Below are 21,397 nucleotides of genomic sequence, written 5' to 3' on the forward strand. Positions count from 1 at the left end.
TACAACAATGAAATCGAATGGATTATTCGTACTTGGAAAATATTAACATTTCGGTGTAAACATTTCCATTCAACGTAAGCGCAAAGTTTCGACACTTTAAAATATTCAAAATGTGCAGGATTTATACTCTTTTCCATATTCAAATTGGCTCTTGTATGTTATTCGTAACTTAAGTGAAGTGCTGCACAGAACTTACGAAATTCGCTAAGGTGCCTTAGATTTGGCAAGGCTGTAAACTTTGGGGAAGTCAAGTTCAAAGTTTACAGCCCAGCTTTGAGATTTGGTGCGTTTGTGTACAGCTTAAAAAAAGAGGTAATTTGAATCTTCTCATTCCGTATCGCTTAAAATAGCTATTTTGTTAACATATGCCTAAATGAAAATTTTGCGCAATAGATGTGAAAATTATTAACCCGAGGCGAAGCCGAGGTTGACAACTACATCGTATGCGCAACAAGATTTTATGTACATGAGTGAGATCTTCATTTTTCCAAACGTCACTTTTACGAACTAGTGCGCAAAAGTATATATGAAAATCCATTTACTTATTACTTTGATCGCACTACTGTTCCTAAAGTTGTTTTTCGACGAAACTATAAATTTAATCGGTAACATTTCGAGTAAGGCCTGTCTGTACCCCAGACCCTATTCTTCGGTAGTAGATTATAATTTATGCAATGATAGATGGAGATGGCACTTGAGGCCAAAGCTGGCAGTACTATTTAGTAAAGATTTCCATACATCAAAAATATATGGAAAAATGAGAGACATGACAACTCGTGATCTTTGTTCATACTCATTGTTTCTTAGAAAAATCACGCCCTCTACAGTGCCAGTAACCTTCCCGTTCCCATTCGTCAAAATAAAAGTTCTGAAGCACAGACGAACGGCGTATTGTATTATATTACGAAAATGACGTTGATAATTAAAGCAAACGAGCCCATGAGCTGCTACTTTTCCTTTCGAAAAATAGATTTACGTGGAAATTGCAACAGCTACATTAGAATGTACAGTTGTTGTCAACGGCAGCCAAACAAATTCCCAACGATCGCTCAAAATACACATCCGTACAATCTTTGCTGAAACAACAGACTGACATACACACACCCACAACAATCCAAATAAAATGGAAAATTAATTAAATTCTTTCAATGCGAATAAAATAGGTTGTGTAGCACTTCAAATGGCTTAAATTCATTAATACATCAAATTACACAATATATCCCGGTCGTTGTCGAGGTGAGTTTCGTATTTACCTATCTTAAAACGGAACACGACGTGTATACCGAATAATAAATCATCATCATCATCATTGCCGAAATGGCAAATCCATAATGTTGTGTGTAACATAGCAACAATTAGCTGCTAAACGGAACGAATGCGATTCGAATTTCATTTTGCTTAGAAGAAACAAAACGGGAGAGAGGAAAAAATAAATAATTCGTATTGATGCAGTGAATTTTCGGGATATAATAAATTTCCCAAATAGAAAACAGGGTCGGGGTGAAACGACAACGACGTGTATCTTCGGTATAATATATGAAAATGAGGAACCAATTTAAAGCGATTTAGGTAATGCGATCAAATATCAAAATTGAAACAAATAAATGTAAGATTCTCGACGAAAATTATTTTCATAAAAAAAATGGTTTTTATTTTGGAATTGATTTCGTTTTATTTTCAGTAAAATCTAGATTTTTTAGCCTATATAAGTATCTACGTGATTCCCACATAAATGAAAAATAAAAAAAATCTTCAGAGAAAAATACGATATAATTAACTCCTCCAGAAACCACCACCGCTGCTGCGATCATTGTTTCCTTGATAACCACCTCGTCCTCCACCACTACCTCCTCCTCCTCTACCGCGATATCCACCGCCTTGATTGAATCTGTTGTTGTCGTCGCGATTATTGAAACGATTTTGCTCACCGTAAAATTGACTGTTTCCACTACCACCACTACCGCCACCACCACCTCCTCGTCCACCGCGGTTATTGTAACCATAATTGAAATTGTTTTGATTATTTTGGTAACGATTCTGATAATTGTTTTCACCGCTGTTATGTCCACGATTATAAGAATTGTTGTCGTTGCGTCCTGAAACAAAATAAACGAAACCGTAAGTTTAAACGACCGAAACAAGGCAATGATTTGTGTCAAATTTAAGTTAGTTCGGTCAATTCGATAAGGTCTCGAAATGGTCTTAAGACTGCACATTAAAAATTATAAAAGTAATTTAAACAGTCAGAATGAAAGCAACATAAAGACAACTGAAATATAAATTTATAACCAAGGAGAGCAGCAAGATATCAGTATGCGAATCACTGTTTCTACCCAAAGTGTATACCATGAAGAGTAAATTACAGGAGATGAGTGAATAATTCTTTAAGCATTGCGCTAAAGATCAAAAAAACGAGCCATCAGAACAGTCGGAGCGTTTGCTGCGACTGAGCCCCGTACAAACCCGTATATCTATTGCGTACGTGATTTAATTTTTTTTCGACAACATTCTATTCGGTGTTCGATTACCTCTCAAATGAAACAAAAATTAGGAAAAACGGATGAAATTTACTCGAGTTGTATGCTAGAAACACATAGGGCCCTAGTAGCAGCCTTAGTCCAAGGATCCAAATTTTTCAACAACATTCTATTCGGAATTCAACTACCTTTTAAATGAAAAAAAAATTAGGCAAAACGGATCAAATTTACTCGACTTGTGCAAAATACACATAGGACCGAGTAGCCTTTCACTTCTAAGGCCCTAACTCACGGTCCACTCACCCGATTTTAAAAACTTTTTTCCTTGATTGGTATTAACAATACCTATCATTTGCCGTGTCATTTACATTTCCATCGTTTATTTTGCCATAAATATTACCAAAAGACCTTAAATCACTTAGGTGGCCCTAACTCACGAAGGGCCGACCCGAATATGCCCATCTTCGAACTTAGCCTCACTATTTCAACTACCTTTCAATTTTTGAAATCAGATTTGATTTACTCAAGATATCGACGTGACAAAATTTTTATTGCGGATTCATCATCTATGAACATAGGCAAACACTTTGCCCTTACCGTTTGCTTCGAATTCCATCAATTACACACGGTATTATAATACTATAAGCCCCTTTGTACTTCGTACGGGGCTAAAAACTGGAACGTACAGGCGGAGAAAAATAAATCCAACTCCGTTTATTCATTCCACTACATTACCAAACTATTTACGCATGTATAAATAGTTGATAGTTTCACTTCTTTATTTTCTCCCACTGTTTGTGGTATGATAGTTGGAATGTCGGAAAAGTATTTTAAAACTGTGGAAATAAATCGTCCCCGATATATTGGTCCTGCACTTGAATTCACCCGAAAAAAGGTAACCTTTATTTTTTTGCTGATTGCAAAAAAGTTCGATTGGAAGTAACTGTACCCACATTTGTATAAAATTTGACGAATATGAAGTTTTAAGACCGAGTTGAAGGCTATAATACAGTTCTATAATAAGTTAATAGAGATCTCATTTTAGCAAGGAGGAAAGAATTTTCTTGCCCCATTGCTAATTGGACGCAGGTCAAGTAAATCGTCGCCTATAAATCAAATCAAAGTAGTCACTGTCTTGCTTGTATGTTCTTGTTGAAATCGGATCGAGTAATGAAACATTTACTGGCCGCACAAAAAAATATTTTTTTTATCAAAAATTAATTAATTTCTATCATATTCAGCTACCATTCATTAGGTCCTCCAGCGTATGTACATTAATAAAAATCTCATAGCATCGTAATTGTTGTTTCATTTAAAAATATTAATTATATTTTTTTAATTAAATTTAATTAATTTTTGAGTAGAAGACAGCATCGAATTTTATTGTGACTGGTCATTGAATGTTAATAAATTGTTTTGTTTTTATTTAAATTTGATGAACGAACTGATAGTTAAATTTGGAAGAACGAAACGAATTATAAAATTATGTACCAACAAGATAAATGATGGAAATGGTAATTTTTGTGTGAAATGTATTGATCCGGGGCGGAGCCGAGTTTGGTATTTTATTAAAAAAAAAAACCTGAGGTACTTGCGCTGCCGTGGATTAAAGTACGTCGCCATTACCAATACCGAAATTCAGAGAAAATCACGATCTCAAACTATAGAAGTTCATGTATAAGAGAATGGAGACTCCTCACACTTTATCAGGGACCCGACTACTGAAAATTGTGTGACATCATTTGCTCATTTCCTCCAGTTTTTTTACTGAACATTTATAGATATTTCCTCTTTTTGTATAGCATTTTTCCGTAGAGATGTGACACCCTTGTTGGTAACCGTTCACACTTTGTTCACACAAAATGTGTTTTAAACTCGAATTATCGAAGTTTAATAGTTTAAACGTTTTTATTTTCAGTGTCATCTTATCAACCACTAGCCAGACCAATAAATCAAAAAGATTCAATTTACTGAACAAGTATTTTACTTTTAACGGTTTCTTTCATTATATCTGGAGATCGTCCAACCGTAGCACGAATGTGGTTTCATGTAAAGGGTTTGATAAAATTCGTAACTTTTAGTTCCTGATAGTGTAAAGTCAAAAATCTTTGAATTTATAGTGAATGTTGTTTACGGACCTATAATTAGTATTGACAACACTTGAAAGAACTCTACAGTGTAGAGTCTACACCCCCACCCCTTTTCAAAGTTTTCGGTGCACAGGTGAGTTGGACGAATTATTATGAAGGCTCTTTTGATTGCAGAATACTGAATGGACTAGTGGACGGTTAAAACCGATCAATTTCAGTTGCATAAGGTAAGCCACCAGAGACGTTATGTGTCCATATCTTTAAAAATTTAAATTAGATAAAATCTGTATTAGAGCAGGACGCGTTCTGGAAGTGCAAAAATCGAAGATTAAGATTATATGATTTACAACAGTGCATGGTTCATTTTCGCATAAAATGCAGCCACCGCACACCATTAAAATATAAATTGCTATTTATTCAAACCCCCGTGAAAAACAATAAAAATTTTTGTATTTGTGATGGCACGCGACACTCACTCAGCCGTACAACAAATAAACTCTAGTGTATGTGACGCGTGTAATTGGAGCACAATGGCATGTCAAATTTAATCATAACGGGGTTTGACAGTTGGCAGTCTCTCCTCGCCTATACAATATTTGTATTATCCGGTGTTATATTATACACATATTTTGTCATACACCAGATATGTATATAAACAACATCAACCGAACGTCATTACCTCCTCATTATTTATCATCAAAATGGTTCTGATTTATATTATATTGAATGAAATTATAGAAAGTGAATGGAATGGAATGGCCCTATGTGAAAACTAAAATATATACAAACAAACAAAAATTATGTGTTGTATACCGAACAACACCAGGAGCATAAAACATTGAACACAATATGCTTCTCGGTGGATGGATGCGATATAGAAGCTATTATTTGTCGTTTTCGAATCATAATATGACAAGAAGAACTCCCTCTTTTAGGAGCTTATGTTTGTATAGCACGGTTGTTGTTTTTTTTCTCATCGAGGAATGAAAGGCGTCGGATAGCGGGTGGATACCCCATTATAAATGTTAATTGGTGTGTTATATATGGAAATTAAATGAAAGCCATACCGAAAAAAAAAATATTTTAATTATTAATTTCTAATTATTTTTCACAGCAAAAAAGCATTTTTTTTTTGCTTAATTCAGTTAGATGAAATTTCAAAAATACTTGAAACGAAAAACAAAATAGGACAGAAAACAACATTTTATGTAAATTTGTTTTTTTCATTTACCCCAATTAATATTTTACACAGCGACAAGAATGGAGCGATAGTTATTTACGTGAGTCGGGTGGAAATGATACAGTGTTGACAGTTTGTGTAGTCTGAATTTAAGGGCTAAAATTTCAAAACTCAAAAAAGACAGATTCAACTAGACTGTAGACTGATACCTACACTGATAGGAAGGTCCATGGAGCCGGACAACTGTCGTTTCAAATACCGTCAACATGATGACTATTTTAAAGAAAAAAGAATTTTCAGGCCTCTTACATAAAAAATAGTTTTGCCTTTTTGTAAACTGAAAATGGACATGTGCGCTGACGAATCATAAAACTTACTGACATATTTCTGGCCAAGACATTTTTTAAATCGATTTTTACCATGAAGCCATGATGGCCAGAAATATGTCAGTAAGTTTTATGATTCTTAAACATCGTGGCAAATGATTTACGTCTCATCTGAGCGGACGCATACGATGACGACGTAAATTGCGGAGATATTTTAACCTCATAAACACTATTCACACACCCGCTAAAATACCAGCATTCGCACCCAACTGTCGAAGGACCCAATTGTTAAACCAGTTGTTGTACAAGGAAGATTTAAATTGTTTGTGACGAAACACTCAAGGGTTAGGTAAGTTTGTACAAGGAAGATTCTAGTGGTTTCTGACAAAACACCCTGGTGCAAATAATTTTAGAATATTTGCATTCTATACGGGTATAAATTTTGCATTTACGGCTACTTCAACATCGTAGAATGAACAGTATTACTTCGACATTTTTATGTTCATTTAGGTCTGCAAAAACTGAATGAAAATTTTAGGTTGAAGGGTGCGGTTCGGAAAACTTTGCTGAACCGAATGTTTAATGAATTCCAGAATTTGTCCATTTTCAAGTTCTCTTACATTCGACCACTTGAACAGCTAATTTCGTAACGAATCCCTCAGTGGCTTTTTCTGCGCACAAGATGTTCGAATTGCTAATACGAGCCAAGGACGAGTTTCACAACACCCCATTTATGTACCTGTTAAGAACAAACCGTTCTGTACTCTGGCTGACGCACTCAAAATAAAATTTCTACACACTATAGTACAATTGTTAAAAGTTTCCTATGTGCTGAATGAGCACCAGCTGAATATCACCAGCTGGATCTACTAGCACACACTTATTGTATGATAAACAATCAAAACACATTCTTCACAATGTGTATACTTCATTCATACGTTTTATGTGTGCGCATAGATGACGTTTACGTAGAAATGTGTATAGGTTGTCTTTGAATTGTTTACAATTCAAAGTGTTTTTGTTTGTGCACCAGCTGGTGATATTCAGATGGTGCTTATTCTGCATATAGGAAACTTTTAACAATTGTACAAAAATATTTTGCTCTGAAACTGAATGCTGATGCTATGTCACGGCTCTGACCACCCGCCGAAATTATCCGATCGGCGCTCACATCTAATTTAAAAGGAGAAAATGAAAGATTTTTCCGTTGTAATTTTATATGTTAAAATTATCTTCAATGAGATATGGCAATGAATAGGTCTATTTAATTATGAAAGAGTGTTTCTTTCATCCGTTTAAAATGGAGAAAAAAAAATCTTGTAAAATTCTTGTATTTTGTTTACAATTTTCATTATTATTTTGCATGAATGTCACAGCACAGAAATGTTATGTCTGCACGTTGTAAAAAAACATTTTGTTGAGTGAAAAAAGAAATTATGTAGAAAGTTGAAGTTGAAGAGAATTACTTAACCGAAAAAAGTAAGATTTTTACGGAAGCAATGGCAATGTTTGTTTGGCTAAAATGAAAGAAAACTTCGAAGTACAGTAAGAGAATACACGACCCAGTATAAACAGATGAGCTGGAAGGTGGATAAGTATTTCGTGTGCACTAAGAATCATTTTATTTCGCTTTACAATTTCGGATCCGAACAATGATTTGAAAGGACACTGAAAAAAAAAAATAATTGCTCGCTGAAAATGTTTTATAAACTGTATAGCATGCCGTATTGAAACAGCTCTTACTGTGCAACGATATTTTTCGAAACAGAATAGAAAAGTTTTTAGTTTTTTAAATTTTCGTTTACTACAACAGTCCTTGTGTAAATAAAATTGCGTACACGGCCTCTCTCTGACTGAATGAAAACCTGGTAGGTAAAAGAGGATTGTGTACACAATCTCTAATTGGACTGTTTAAAACACTACCGCTGTTTGTAAGCAATGAGTGACAACAATATCTCTGATCGGTACAAAAAGATGGGATTTCAAGGAAGTCTTCCAGGAACTCGCTTAAATAATCTACAGACGAACAAATAGATATATTTGCGATCTAAACTCTTCTTTCATCAATGAAAATGTTTTCCCGCTTACTTCATGAAAACCATGTTGAAAGTTGTGTATGTAAAGTAAAATATTCAATTTACAGTCACAATAAAATGTCAATTGCAGTGGATGAGTAAAGGAAGGCATAAGCGAGGGAAAGAGAAAAACAAATCTAGAACCGGAAGTCTTTTGCGGCTCATTTCTGTTTTTTTTTTTTTAAGCAGAAACAATCAACCACCATCTACCACCACATTTTCTCTGAGATACATTTTATTTGGTCGACAAGTGACTTTGATGAAGCGCAGTGATTGAGCATCTTCATAATCAACGTTTCATTGTTTGAAAATTACCACTTGAGACTTATATGTGTTACATGATGAAACAGGTGTAATTGCGGAATATAACGAAATGCAGTGATTGTTGATTGGCCATTACGAATGTTTTAGAGGAATTCAGTGAGTGCATGTCTATCCGCTGTCATGAAATTTAACTAGCGTACTATTCCTATACGATTGTGATACATTCACATTAATCTACATGCCATAGTTGTGGTACAAAAAAAAACACAAAAGGGAACCGAAGAGACAAGAGATTATAGGGTCACTTACTGCAGCATTGTCAATGCTAATCTAATGAGTGCATTCATGGTTACTACATTCCGAACATCCTTTGACCACTGCCGTACGATTTGACAGCTGGTGTTTCGTTGCCCTAATAAACATTTTGAAAAGATTTACCCGTCTGAAGCCCCAAAATTATGAAGTTTTCTTCGCAAATTACCATGGATCTTCGACTATTTGTTAACTATTGTCCCACTAATGACTCACCCTGTTACTGAATTTGAAGATCTTTACTTTAATTATTCTTTCAATATCTCCTACAGAACTTCCGAAATATTCAATTGGAAAAATCTCTAAATTTCATTTCATTTTATCCATAATTGCAACTTATGCCAACCAAACCAACCAACAAATCAATCACTGCACACACACATACACACGTGAGATGAAAAATCACTCGTAAATATTGTGTAATATGTGAAAAACACCCCTTTTTTCAAACTGAAATTGGAAAATCTTTGTTGAATATTGGGAAGGAAATAATAAAATCGCATTTTGTGTGGAAAACGTTCACATAATGGACTCGGGAGAAAATCATAATAAATAAATAAATAAGAAATGGAGTTAAAGTGTTCCGGGATGTCTGTACAAATAACTTGCATGCACGTGATGTCAGCACAATGGGGGGCAATTATCTTTGGCGCAGCTTTTTTTTTCTTTTCTTTTTTTTCATGATTTTATTATTTTTAACTTTTTTTTACACACAGGAATAATGTGTGAGTGGTAAAACAACATATTGAAAAATTTGTAAAAAGGAATTGCCGTCGTCGTCGATTTAATTGCACTCGGTTAATTATGTTGAGGACAAACGTTAAATCGAAAACAAAAAGTAATTGACACAAGACTAAAATCACATCGTTACGAAATCATGTCCTGAATTCAGACAATAATGACTACTCTACGCCGAGTCTAATCTAACAACAATAATAGCGTTCAGCCTAAAAAGTATCGATCAGAGATGATTTATCGATACGATAATGAAACTAACTACGTATCGCAATTGCAAGGGAATAATTGTTATTCGTGGTGTATGAAAATGACTCATTTTACTGAGTCTATAACCGTTGTACTTTGTACATGGTATACAATCTTAAACATACCAACCAGTTTCAGTTAACAAATTTGTGTGTTGTGCCAAATATTCGTGTCATAGTGGTTATTATGATACTACTTTACAAAGTGACTACTATTATACGAGCGACGCGCCTGTGTATATCCAAATAAAACTGCACCGAAAATAAGCGAGTTTCGAGATTATTTTAGTGTTTTAGGTCCTTTGTTTTAATTGCTCATTGTTTCAATATTTTGCAAGTCGGCTACTTTTCTACTGCTAGAATTATCACCTAAAGTTGTGGACGGGGTTCTTAAAATTCTTCATACGCCACTGATTACAGCTTTAAGCGTTGGCTTGTTTTTCTTTTTAGATTTTTCTGTTTACCAATCGGTTGAAAACTCTTAAATTATCGCCAAAAAATCGTACAAAATCAGACATTTTGGGACAAGGGGTCACAGATATTATTGACTTACAGCTCTTAGTGACTTATGTCACTGCAGCCGGTCAGGGACTTGGGAAAATCACCTATTTTTTCACCTAAAATGATTGATATCACAAACAGGTCAACATGGACCTGGTGGTGTGTATACTCCAAATGTGTGTCTCTTCAAGGCCTACAAGCCTAGCTAAAAAAGTTTATTCCCAAAATTGATCCAACTCGACTAATCGCGAGAAAACGATTTTGGACCACTTTTGGCAGACCCTTACTTCATGACCTCGAGCGTCGACAACAAAATATATGACACCAAACGTAGTACCACGTTTTACTCGCAACAGTTCAACGAATCGAATGAGCTATAAGTCAATAATATCCGTGACCCCTTGTCCCAAAGTTGTTCGAAGATTTCGCGATATCACTCTTAAGCGAAGTAATATAATCAGAGCTATTGAGGTTAAATCATTAAAATACTTTCCTTGAACCCTTCGTGGACTTGTTAAGGCATTATTCGTGAAATATGAACGAGCCACTTAAGTTAAATTGCAGTCCTTCGTTTTTGCATTGTTTCAAATTTTACATTTATTCCAGGGGCGCCGACTTCTAGGTGGCAATGGGTGCGCGAGCACCCGACAAACGAATCTGTTGGGTGCGAAGCACCCGACAAGGGAAGGCTATACTTATTTTCGATTCAAATCTTTTGCAGCTCAAATAATTAATAATTTCACTATCAAATGTTTCCATACTATCCACGCAATTAGTGCTATCTGTTTTGTCAGATTGAGCCGATTGTGCTCTTTGTCAGTTTTCTAATTTCCAATTTATTTTTTGTTGAGATTTACGAACAGATAACTAATTGCTTTGATTGGAGTTACGTTCTACGAGTCAAAAATCATTCTATTCGGTCTTAGCTTATCGATATTAACTTTTTTTGGATTATGTTTTTTTAATCGGCGAAATCGTTGTTCGATGCAACAAATTGTTTCGTTGTCTTGTGACCAGAAAACGACTCATTACCTTGTAAAAATGGAAGGAAGACAACAAAATACCGCACTGTCTTGCAGCGAAGTTTTTTGTTTCGACGTGTGGGATGAATTCATCGCATTCGGCTCTAAATACAAACTTCACACACACCTCAAATGTCCCAGCGAGACAGTAATATACTATTTTCACACGAAAAAAACAAACCAAAAAACCAAATTTTATTGGACTGCGCAAATATTGGGAATGCGTAGAAATTTTCATCTCGGCAAGGCTTCAAATCTCAAAATTTTTCGCTCGCTCTGCTCGCGTAGTAAGTGTTCACTTAAGTTTTGATAAGGAGTGCCGTCAGAGGAAGTGGACGTCATTATTTATCAACCCATAGTGACTCAGTTAAAAAAAGTTAGAAAAATAAAAATTAAATACAATTTTTTACAATGGGCTCATAGCTTTAGTTTTTTTTTTCGTAAATTCGTTTGAAGTTGGTGTTATTTGAAGGCAATAGAGTAGATCTTGTCTTGCAAAGTATGTTACGCAGAGAACCGTTTCGAAAGTTATAGACTTTCCTGAATATGTTGTCTGAAGACGTTAGAATTATTTCAAGATCGCTCAACCGATGAAGCAAAAATTGAGGACGTATTTAGTTTAAATATTATACGCCTATGAAAGGTTTCCAGGAATATGATAGATTTTACGACTTTCTCCAATTTCAAAAGTTGCCCGAAACGATAATTTTGTATCTTTGATTTCATAATGATGAAATAAAAACTCTTGTGTTTAACAACTTGGGGTCTAGACTAATCAATTTCAGTAAAACTAAAACTATGATCTGAGTCAAAGGTTTGAGCACCCAACAACTCAAACGAAAGTCGGCGCCTCTGATTTATTCCTATAGTAATTATGTCGGGTAGTTAAATTCAACTAATTTTTCGAACGAATAGAAAACTGACGTATGAACTATGCCTGTCTCAATATTGTAAGCAAAGGTAGGTACTATTCGCACTTCGTGTGATTAGTCTCTTTCACCTGAGTATAAGTTGACAACTGTGTATGTTGACCACCCTGTAAGTTGACCGCTTTTCTCGAGACTTTCCTCAGTCACAATGAATTTTTTGTTTTTCTTTTCAAAGTAACATCATTCTCTTTTCTACAAACATTTTGTAAATAAAAGCATCACTCTCAAAGGATAACGAAATTGCTTGTAGAAGAGAGTGATGCTTCCTTTGGCAAAATGTTTGAAGAAGATGTCGGTACTTCGCTCCACAAAATGTCAAAACTTAAAACGAAAGTTTAACGGGAACCGGAACATTTTAATGACTAAAGTCAATTACCTTCATTCATTACAAGCTTTTCAGTCTAGTAAGAAAGTGCGAATAGTGAAATAAAGATTAGTTTGATTTCACTATTCGCACTGTGCTCGATTAGTCAAATAAAAGCTAATCGCACGAAGTGCACATATCCTTTTCGGTAAAATAAATATATTTCGCCTCATCTACTGTCTTCAATAAACATGAACCGTAAAACATCTAACATTAGAGGTTTTGAGTTGAAGAGTTTCCATTGAGTAAATTTTCTTAAAAAAAAGCCAAATTTAACATACTATTAAAAATGCAAAATAATTTACTTTTTCCTCTTATTTAAAATGAAAAACGAAGTTGTGGAAATTTAATTTCATAATGATTGATCAGAGCCGATTTTTTTCGATTTATTCACAATAATGAGCTTGAGTGACTTGATAGCATGTTCAGTTTCAATGGATGAACGAGTCAATTATGTTTCATCCATTCGTCAATAGGAGAGTTTAGCTGCATTACTGAATGAATTTGGAATACAAATTCAAAGTAGAAAATTGGTTTGGCCGCTATTACAGCGGCGTAATATTTCATAAATATCCTTTGTCAATCATCCTAACGTCTAATTTGTGTAGTCCATAAATTTCGTGCCATTTGAACAATCATAGGTTTTTTGGTAGAATGAGAAATAAATCAGCGTACGATTTGGATCACGAAATAGTTATTTCTTAACTCAATTATTTTCCTAATCCATAATGCCTCAGGCTCGTGCTGGAAATCTCTCATTCGATAAAAAAGTCTTTAAGCATAAGTTAGGAACAACGTTTTTCCTAAACGACTAAGGAAATACACGATAAAGTCGCGATTCTAGTTAAGAAAATAACTTCGAATTCGTTGCTTATTTCCTATGTCGTTTAGGAAGAACGTTGTTCCTAACTTATACTAACAGGCTTTTTTAGTGAATTCGATACCAGCACTAAATAACAAAAACAATAAGTTGCAATGCAAATTTTCCCCATTATCTTTCGCACAAAAGTTTACGTAAAAAGTTGGTCAATCTTAGTTTCTTAATCCATCCGCACTATTAGCACAGCCAAATCATTTGCAGCAGTATCAGCAATTCAAAAAAAAGGAGAAGAAAAAATGAGAAATATTTGATGTATGGATGGATACGAAGAAATTTCCATTGTGAGTTGTTCACACACCATACACTACACTTGCATCGAAAGTCTGAGATTATCTTTTTTGTGTATTGATCAGGTGTTTTAAAACCATTTGCCTTCTCCCTATATGTACAATGTACTTTTGAAAATGAAAGCCTTAATGCATCATAAAACGTTAGGATATTTACTGTACAATTAAAAGTGGATGGATTAAAAATGGATATGAGCAAAATGTTCGATTTCATTTTTTTTTTCATTCCTCTTCCATAAGTCTTTTGTGTTACATGTTCACAAGTATCAACAATTTCCTTAAAATGGCTGGATTTGAAGCGTTTGCGAAAACAAAATTGAATTGGTAGTGATATGTCAGGTAAATGTGGTGTGAATGCTATGTGGATTGATCAATTTCTTTTCTGAATTTGACTAGACCGATGAACAATGAAATGAACAATTTTCAATTTCCTTCTGGTTTAAACGGTGAGAATCTTGCGAAAAATAATTCTTTTTGTCTTTTAGACACTGGCATTCTTGAAGAACTTGAGATATTCATTGAAGTTCGCGACAAAATTAAGGAGCAAATAATCGCAAAATTTCTCGCCTTTTGAACTGCATTAGAAAGAGAAGCTTTAGTGACAACTCAAAAACCACGTTCATTGTTCTCGTGCAACGTTCCATTCAGGTCAGGTCAAAATAGATTATATTAGGTGAACAACAACAAAAAAAATGTTAATTCCAAACCGTAAGTGAATATACTAGGTAGCTTCTTGGGCTGTATGTGAACCACTCTCTGTGTAGTACCACAATTACCTCAACACACAAACACAAATATTATATTTCAGAAACTCGTGTAAGCGTAAAAGAAACCTCAATTAAATAATTAGCATACGAACAGATACGTATAATGCTCCCTCATATATGGTTTCGTTTAGTGACTATGGTTTTTGATATATGAAGGATTACTTGAAAACATGAAATTGATGGTTTATAGAACGATTAGCGATGTTGAGAAGTTTTTTAAGCCAGAGCACTGCCCTCAGAGAAAAAAGCAATGAATACAACAGAGCGACAGAAAATCGCTAGCTAAATATCTTCAGTTTTTCTCCTGAATTTCTAAAAAAAAAGTATTCAAAACAGAAAACCAGTCGAGAACATACGGCCTTTGGTGTTACACTTAGTAAAAAAAAACTATTTTTCAAATTACTGGTTACAAAGTTTAGCTGAAGGGGTGTCATTGGCTATTTTCTAGCGCTCTTGATTGGGTTCCCTTCAGGTGAGATTAATCTGACAAAATTAGCAATCGCTAGTTTCGAAATGCGATAGACTTGCCAAATTCAAAAAGTTAGCTGAGAACGCTTTTATGTTCAGCTTGTCTGCGTAGAATACACGAGTGTGAAAATTCCGATTCAGTAATTATTTCTGCAAAAATGATGTTTTGTTTGACGAGACTTTTTTTTAAATAAACCTCTCAGAATCTTGAATTTATAAAAACCGATTCGGAATGGAACCAAATTAAGAGAATCACAAAAGTGTAGCAAAAAATCATCCTGTGCACAAAGTTCTCCCCTTTAATTATGTGTTCCATACGTCATCACATCATTTATTACAAATACTCTCGGTTTAAATACGAGGCAAATATACTTACACTGACGATTTATAATTGCCATAGCCCGTACGTGCTCGAGTATTTGATTTCGAAACTTGATGTAACCATATAAATTGCTATGTTGAGGATTTGCAAAATTCTCTCGTCATCTGCCGCATTGCTTAACCGTGACATATAAGCCATGTTTGCAAATTAATCATAATGATGTGTTTTCGGTTTAGAAGATGGTTTATAACGTTTGAAGGATCACACGGTAAAATACGAGATGTGTATATTGCTGGTCGTATGAATATTTTATCATCTTGTTTCGGTGGCGCTTCATTAAAATGTTCGGAATTAATTACAGTTTTCAGTTGAAAATTGTTCCAATTTATAGTTTTCTTTATTGTAGTACACAGCTACGTTTAGTTTGCCCTCTACGAACGGTATGTAATATACACGAACAATGAGACAATGGCTTAATGCATTTCTAAACTAACCCACAATTTAAACCAATTTATCAATCCGATCCGAATCAAATCACAACATCGCATTCATCCTATTCGAGCATTTCTTTACAAATAATGTTCACCGAAGCGTGTGGTAAATATCTAAAGAAATTTTTTCCCTTCTAATTATGATGTAAGTGAATAGAGATTTCACAATAATAGGACTCTCTCTATACTTTCTATACGTCTATACGTACCACCAAAGCGAACATGATGAAGAAAAATGAAGAAAAAAAATCCAGAAAAAAATGTAAATAAAAATGGAATTACAAGTAAATTTGACAATAATTTGGTAGCGGACGAAAGCTAATAACAGGTAAATATATCGATGGTTAACTGATCAAAAAGAGTGGACCGAAAAACCGGGGCTGATATAGAATAGTCTATGTAGAATCAATGCCTCAGAAAGCCACGGTTTGAACAATATTCTGTATATCATTAGACAACCCGATACGAAAATTATTTGCTCCAGAACGTTTATTTTAGTGAGTAGAGGGCCACTACGAGGATTGGCCTAGTGTCTAACAATCACTCACCTTTCTAAATCCAAAGTTGGTGGTGTCGGAGACAATAGGCCCAAATGACGAATCAAATTTAAAATCAAAGTTATTCATGGACCTCCTGTGCCAGACAGGTTGTAAAATCGAATCTTTGACTAGCTTTCGCAGAGGTTGTGTCTGCTTCGGAAAACCCTTTCGGGTAATGGATGAAGAAAATTTGTAAAAAAAATACCTTCTGGCATCTTCCAATCAACCAGAAAAGGCCTGACCTTTCGATTAAAAATTGCATTTTTCAATTTCTTTGGTCCTTTCGTTTTTTCTTAAAACAATTTAGATTTTGTTTTAGGATGAGACAAACGATTGTGGCGCGAGCCGAGAAAAATACGAATTGTTTTTAATTATGCCAACCCATTTGCCTAATTCGGATTTTTTGCTATAGCGTCGAACGAGCGAAAAATTTTGTCAGCATCGTGAGTGCGGATAAGTACCACCTCAACCAGCAACGTTGCCCGTTATTCAAATAAAACCACTCAGATTAAACGCGTATGATTGAATGTTATAATGTACTGCGTAGACGAGTGGGACCCGAACCCATAATCTTATCTTACTAATTACATTAACCAAAAATGAAGTCAAAGAATTTACATAGGAGACCTAAGTTCGAGTCAGGATTCTAAATAATTTGCTTCAATATCGTTAGTATAAACAGATAGTTTGTGTAAGCATAAGCACACAAGTCGAAAGCATAATTTACAAGCTAGAAGATTGTAATATTCGCAACGAGTAAGTAGACTACGCTTTCGCTAGTGCAAACTAAGACGTAATGTACTATTACCGCCCCCCACGGAAATATGTTGCTACTAGCGTAAATGTCAGCAATTAATGAACCTTTTCCGTGGGGTGCTTTGAGATGGACTCAAAATGGATAATAACGCAAATGTCAAATATTTGATTTTTCACGATAGCCGTGCATTAGGCGACACTTCATCATTTTGCACGTTACACAAATCATTTGATACATGCGCTTCCAGACAACTGTAAACAAAATTTAATCTCCTGCAAGTTAGCTGGGCCTTATCTGCTAAAAATGGTTAATCGAGGGCGAAACAATCTATTGAATTACACGCGAAAAAATATTGCACGGCGAAATGGAGTTGCGGAAAAAGAGTGCTGTGAATCAGAAATTACCTAAGCTTCTTCACCTCAGCTCTTCTTCGCCTTGTAATAGTTTTTTTCGTGTGGTTCAATATGTGAGCAATATTATCACTTTTTCAGGTAGATCACACTTTATCGCCTTTGGGCTACTTCATGATGAGTGTAGAGTCACATTCGAATTGCTCGAATCAAATTAAGAAGAGTCAATCATGAGCCTAGTGACTGCCATATTTGTGCTAACTCTAAAGTCGTCATGACTCAGAGCAATCGACTTTCGATTTATTTAAGTTAGACCGAAGATTTTGTGATGTTCACTCGTAGTAAGACTGATAAAAATTGAATTCTCTTACCTCCGCCGCGATATTGCTGCTGTTGAGGCGGTGGGATTGAAGCGTAATGCCGTTGCTGACCATCGTTGTTCTTATTCGAATGATGATTTACCATTCTATGGCCGGCTGCTCCCAATGAAGCTTGCGGGAAATTACGATTGAAGCCTGTGAAGCGAAAAAGAAATTTTGTAACAACAAAATCAGACGATAACGAGACCAAAAACCTACCGATTTGTGGCCTGTAATCATTTGAACGATTTTCAGGTGCTAACACCACCGGTGGATCGACAGCACCAGGTAGTCTTTGTGCCTTGAAAACGAAGTCGTCTGGATACTTTGGGTCTCTAAATCTCACAGTGACCACTTTGTTTTCATCGATTTCGTGAAGGCCGATAATTGGTGACGGCAGCGACCTGAAATGGTAGGAATAATGGTTTGTCAAGTTTAATTCGGAAGTTGTTCTGCATTAACCTTTCAGATACGGTAAATCATTCGAAACGGATGTTTAATTGAACGAAGTGAAATATTTTGAGTCAACGCTAATCGATGCGTTGAACAAAAGAAGCAACAGATTTAGTCGGAATATAGCGATTGCTTGCCGTTTCTAAAAAGGTTACAATTCCGACAAAAGACTTACGATCCTTTCGGTACACATTCCTCGGCAATGAGAATATGGCCCTGAACGCCATCAATTAAAATCGGTAATTCCACGTCAGCATCACTCTTGTTCTTGTACAGAGCGAAAACTTTTTTGTAGTTTGGATTTGATGCTGAAATGTACAGTCGATCATCGCCGCGTTGGTTACGTTTAACTGGAATGGGAACACATTCAATGAAAAAATCCAATTTCGACAGATTCTCTGCGGGCTACTTACTTTCTTCCACAGTCAACAGATTGTAGTACGGCTGGACGGCCTTGATTAATCTCTTTTCATCGACGAATGGCAACAGCGCAACACCTTGCCAGGCAAACTTCTTTCCATTCAAGTCTATTTTGAAGTCTTCCGGATAGAAGTCAATGATCACGGACTCCTGAAACACGAAACGTAAAGAAATTATTTGAACTGTTTTCCGATCTGTCCCAGTTTGTAAGCATTTGTTTATGTGGGAGGCGAACATGTCCCGTTTTTATCGCATCACTTAACTCATTCCATTTCCGTTTCGCCCATGTTTGAGTTTAGTTAAAATGACTAGACGACAAGCCGAACTTAAACTTACCGGATCTGACATCAATTTAGCCCAGGGTTTAGGTACATGTGAACTACTAGCAGCTGGAAACACTCCCATCAATTGCTCCAACGGATTAAACTGGAAAAGATTGAACGCAATCATTACCTAACATTACTTCAACAAAATATTTATTTCCCCTTACCGGCTTGGTACCCTTCTCAAACTTCGTAGACAGTCCTCCAATATTTACAAAATCGGAAGCGAATGGCGCATAGTGATACGGAAAATACCAATTCCACGAAGCACAGCCTTGATAGTAGTACTTCAATACCCAGCACAATCCTTTAATGTACTGTAAGGCGACCGATGAACGAAATTGAACATTGTCGGAGCTGACATCAAATTTTGACTCGTAGTAACGATCTTTGAATCCAGCCTCCCACAAACGAACTTCATCATTCTTCTGCGGATCTTCTTCTTCCTCTTCCTCTTTTTCCACTTCATCGTGCGTACGCTTTCGGCCTGCTCCACTTTTACCGTCCTCTGGTCGAATCATCGCTTCTAAAGCTGCCTTGGAATTGACACCATCCACTTTCCAGTTTGTTGACGACGAACCGGAACCCTGCATACGGAAACTTGCCATTTCTTGGCGTGCATTTCCCAATTGTGCTGGTTGATGGTCGCGTCCCAATGGGACGGCGCCAAACTTCGTATCGTTCACATGCGAATGGTCATCGGCTCGTTTCTGTTTTTTATTCATTTTTTCCCGGGCACGGTACGATAGCTCACGTCGCTGTCTTTGCCGAAATATCTCGTCCTCTGCAAAGCCCAGGTCCCTTAGAATCATTTGCACGCGATCCAGATTTACTTCACCAGAGTCTGTTAAGTATCCCTGAAGGAAACACAAACATTTTTGTTTTGAAATGTTACTATACCAACCAGGGCCTATTTTTTAGAAACATGTTTCTAAAAGTTTCTTAAGTTTCTCAAATGTTTTTCAAAGTTTCTAAAGTTTCGCTTTACTTACACTAGTTTTGTACACACATTTCTTGTACAATTCTATCAAACGATCGATTGCTCCTTCACGGATCTCTAAACTAGGCAGATGAGGAAGAAAATCATTGCCGACGAAGAAGCACATGAACACCCAGTCGTCTAGCACACGTTCGAATTCGTACCTTCATTCAGACAGAAGAAAATTTTCTCAATTCCACTTCAATGATAAACAAAAACGACTTGCACTCACTTGAACGGCAAATTGGGCATATCCAACGTTCTCTTCAAATACTCCTTCAAAACACACAGCCGCACAAAAATGAATTGTACCTGACCGCCGAGTGCAATGTCCGGTTTCCCCATACTGTCGATCAAACCCTCACATTTATCCATTTCATGTCCAATTTGACTGCAAATCTCACAGGGTCTCGGCTTATTCGGTAGAAATTCTTCGCGAATAATTGTGAAATTTGGTTCATGTGTGGCCAGACCCAGCATAATCAAATCGGCATCTGCACCGCACAAAACGTGCTGCGTATTCGGATCATGATCGACCTGAGCCCTCTGTCGTCGTATGAAGTCCATAATCTTATGTTCACCTTCGCCGGGAACATTAGCGTCCGATAAGAAAACTTTGATGTTCTTCCAGGCAGGATTGTTATTCAGCCGGTCGTGAATATAATAGTGCAAGCATTTGCTCAACCGCTCCATGAACGGTGTTCCCGGTGTAATACAATTTGAGTCGAAGTGTTCGCCCTTTGGTTTCTCCGGTGGTACAGCAGCTCCAGCCGTAATTAGTTTTTCGCGAATGCGTGCAACTTCTAGTTGTTTTTCGACCGTTTCTTTCGAAGCACGAAAACGGCGGGACCGTTGCTGGTTCATTTTGGCTCTAGGCGCCACACCATCGATGGCCATATAAAGTACTTTTCGCGGTCGAACAATATTGAACAGTCTGTCGATGCATTCGAATATTGCCACCATCATTTCGTCTTCATTTTTGGGCGCCGGTTTGTCTTCCGGATGAGTGCACGGATGAATGATACCATTCATGTCCAAATACAAATTGTCGAATTCTATACCATTTGGATTTGGTAATGTAGCATCTTCGGGTATCCATTGGCCGGTCCCATCGTCTGTCTGAAATGGATTATTCATTCACAACAAAACAACATCTCGGCCGTCGCATTTTTCAGTAGAGAAAAATACAGAATTTACAACAACAAACTAAGGTTATGTTTACCTTATTTTCGACACATTCCACAATTACACTGGGATATTTGCGAGATAACCAACGGAAAAACGCTGGAACTCCCATCACAATTTATTTTGATCCAGATCTGAACGAGTCAAAATTGATAGGCTCTCGAATTGTAACGTAATTTAAAAAAAAAAGATGTTTTGTTTAAGGTCCCAGATCTGCAGTACAAAACACGATGTCACTCTCTATTTTGGCATTTGTTGGTGTAGCGCACCAAGCGGTCAATTTTTAAAAAACTA

At 36.1% G+C, this 21,397-nt stretch overlaps 1 protein-coding gene across 1 annotated transcript; it reads right to left on the minus strand.

The window, feature by feature from the left end:
* Positions 1–1,646: 1,646 nt before the first annotated feature.
* On the minus strand, positions 1,647–21,354 carry LOC119068233 (5'-3' exoribonuclease 2 homolog). The gene is made up of 10 exons (XM_037171749.1): positions 21,141–21,354; positions 20,151–21,037; positions 19,932–20,082; positions 19,107–19,796; positions 18,953–19,042; positions 18,610–18,766; positions 18,372–18,546; positions 17,963–18,147; positions 17,756–17,899; positions 1,647–2,096 (listed from the first exon to the last, which is right to left on the minus strand). Exons 1-10 carry the CDS (start codon positions 21,213–21,215, stop codon positions 1,774–1,776), a joined length of 2,877 nt encoding a protein of 958 aa, XP_037027644.1. The 5' UTR covers positions 21,216–21,354; the 3' UTR covers positions 1,647–1,773.
* Between the last annotated feature and the right edge of the window lie 43 nt (positions 21,355–21,397).

The sequence above is a fragment of the Bradysia coprophila genome, assembly GCF_014529535.1.
Source record: "Bradysia coprophila strain Holo2 chromosome X unlocalized genomic scaffold, BU_Bcop_v1 contig_173, whole genome shotgun sequence".
Taxonomy (NCBI): Eukaryota; Metazoa; Arthropoda; class Insecta; order Diptera; family Sciaridae; genus Bradysia; species Bradysia coprophila.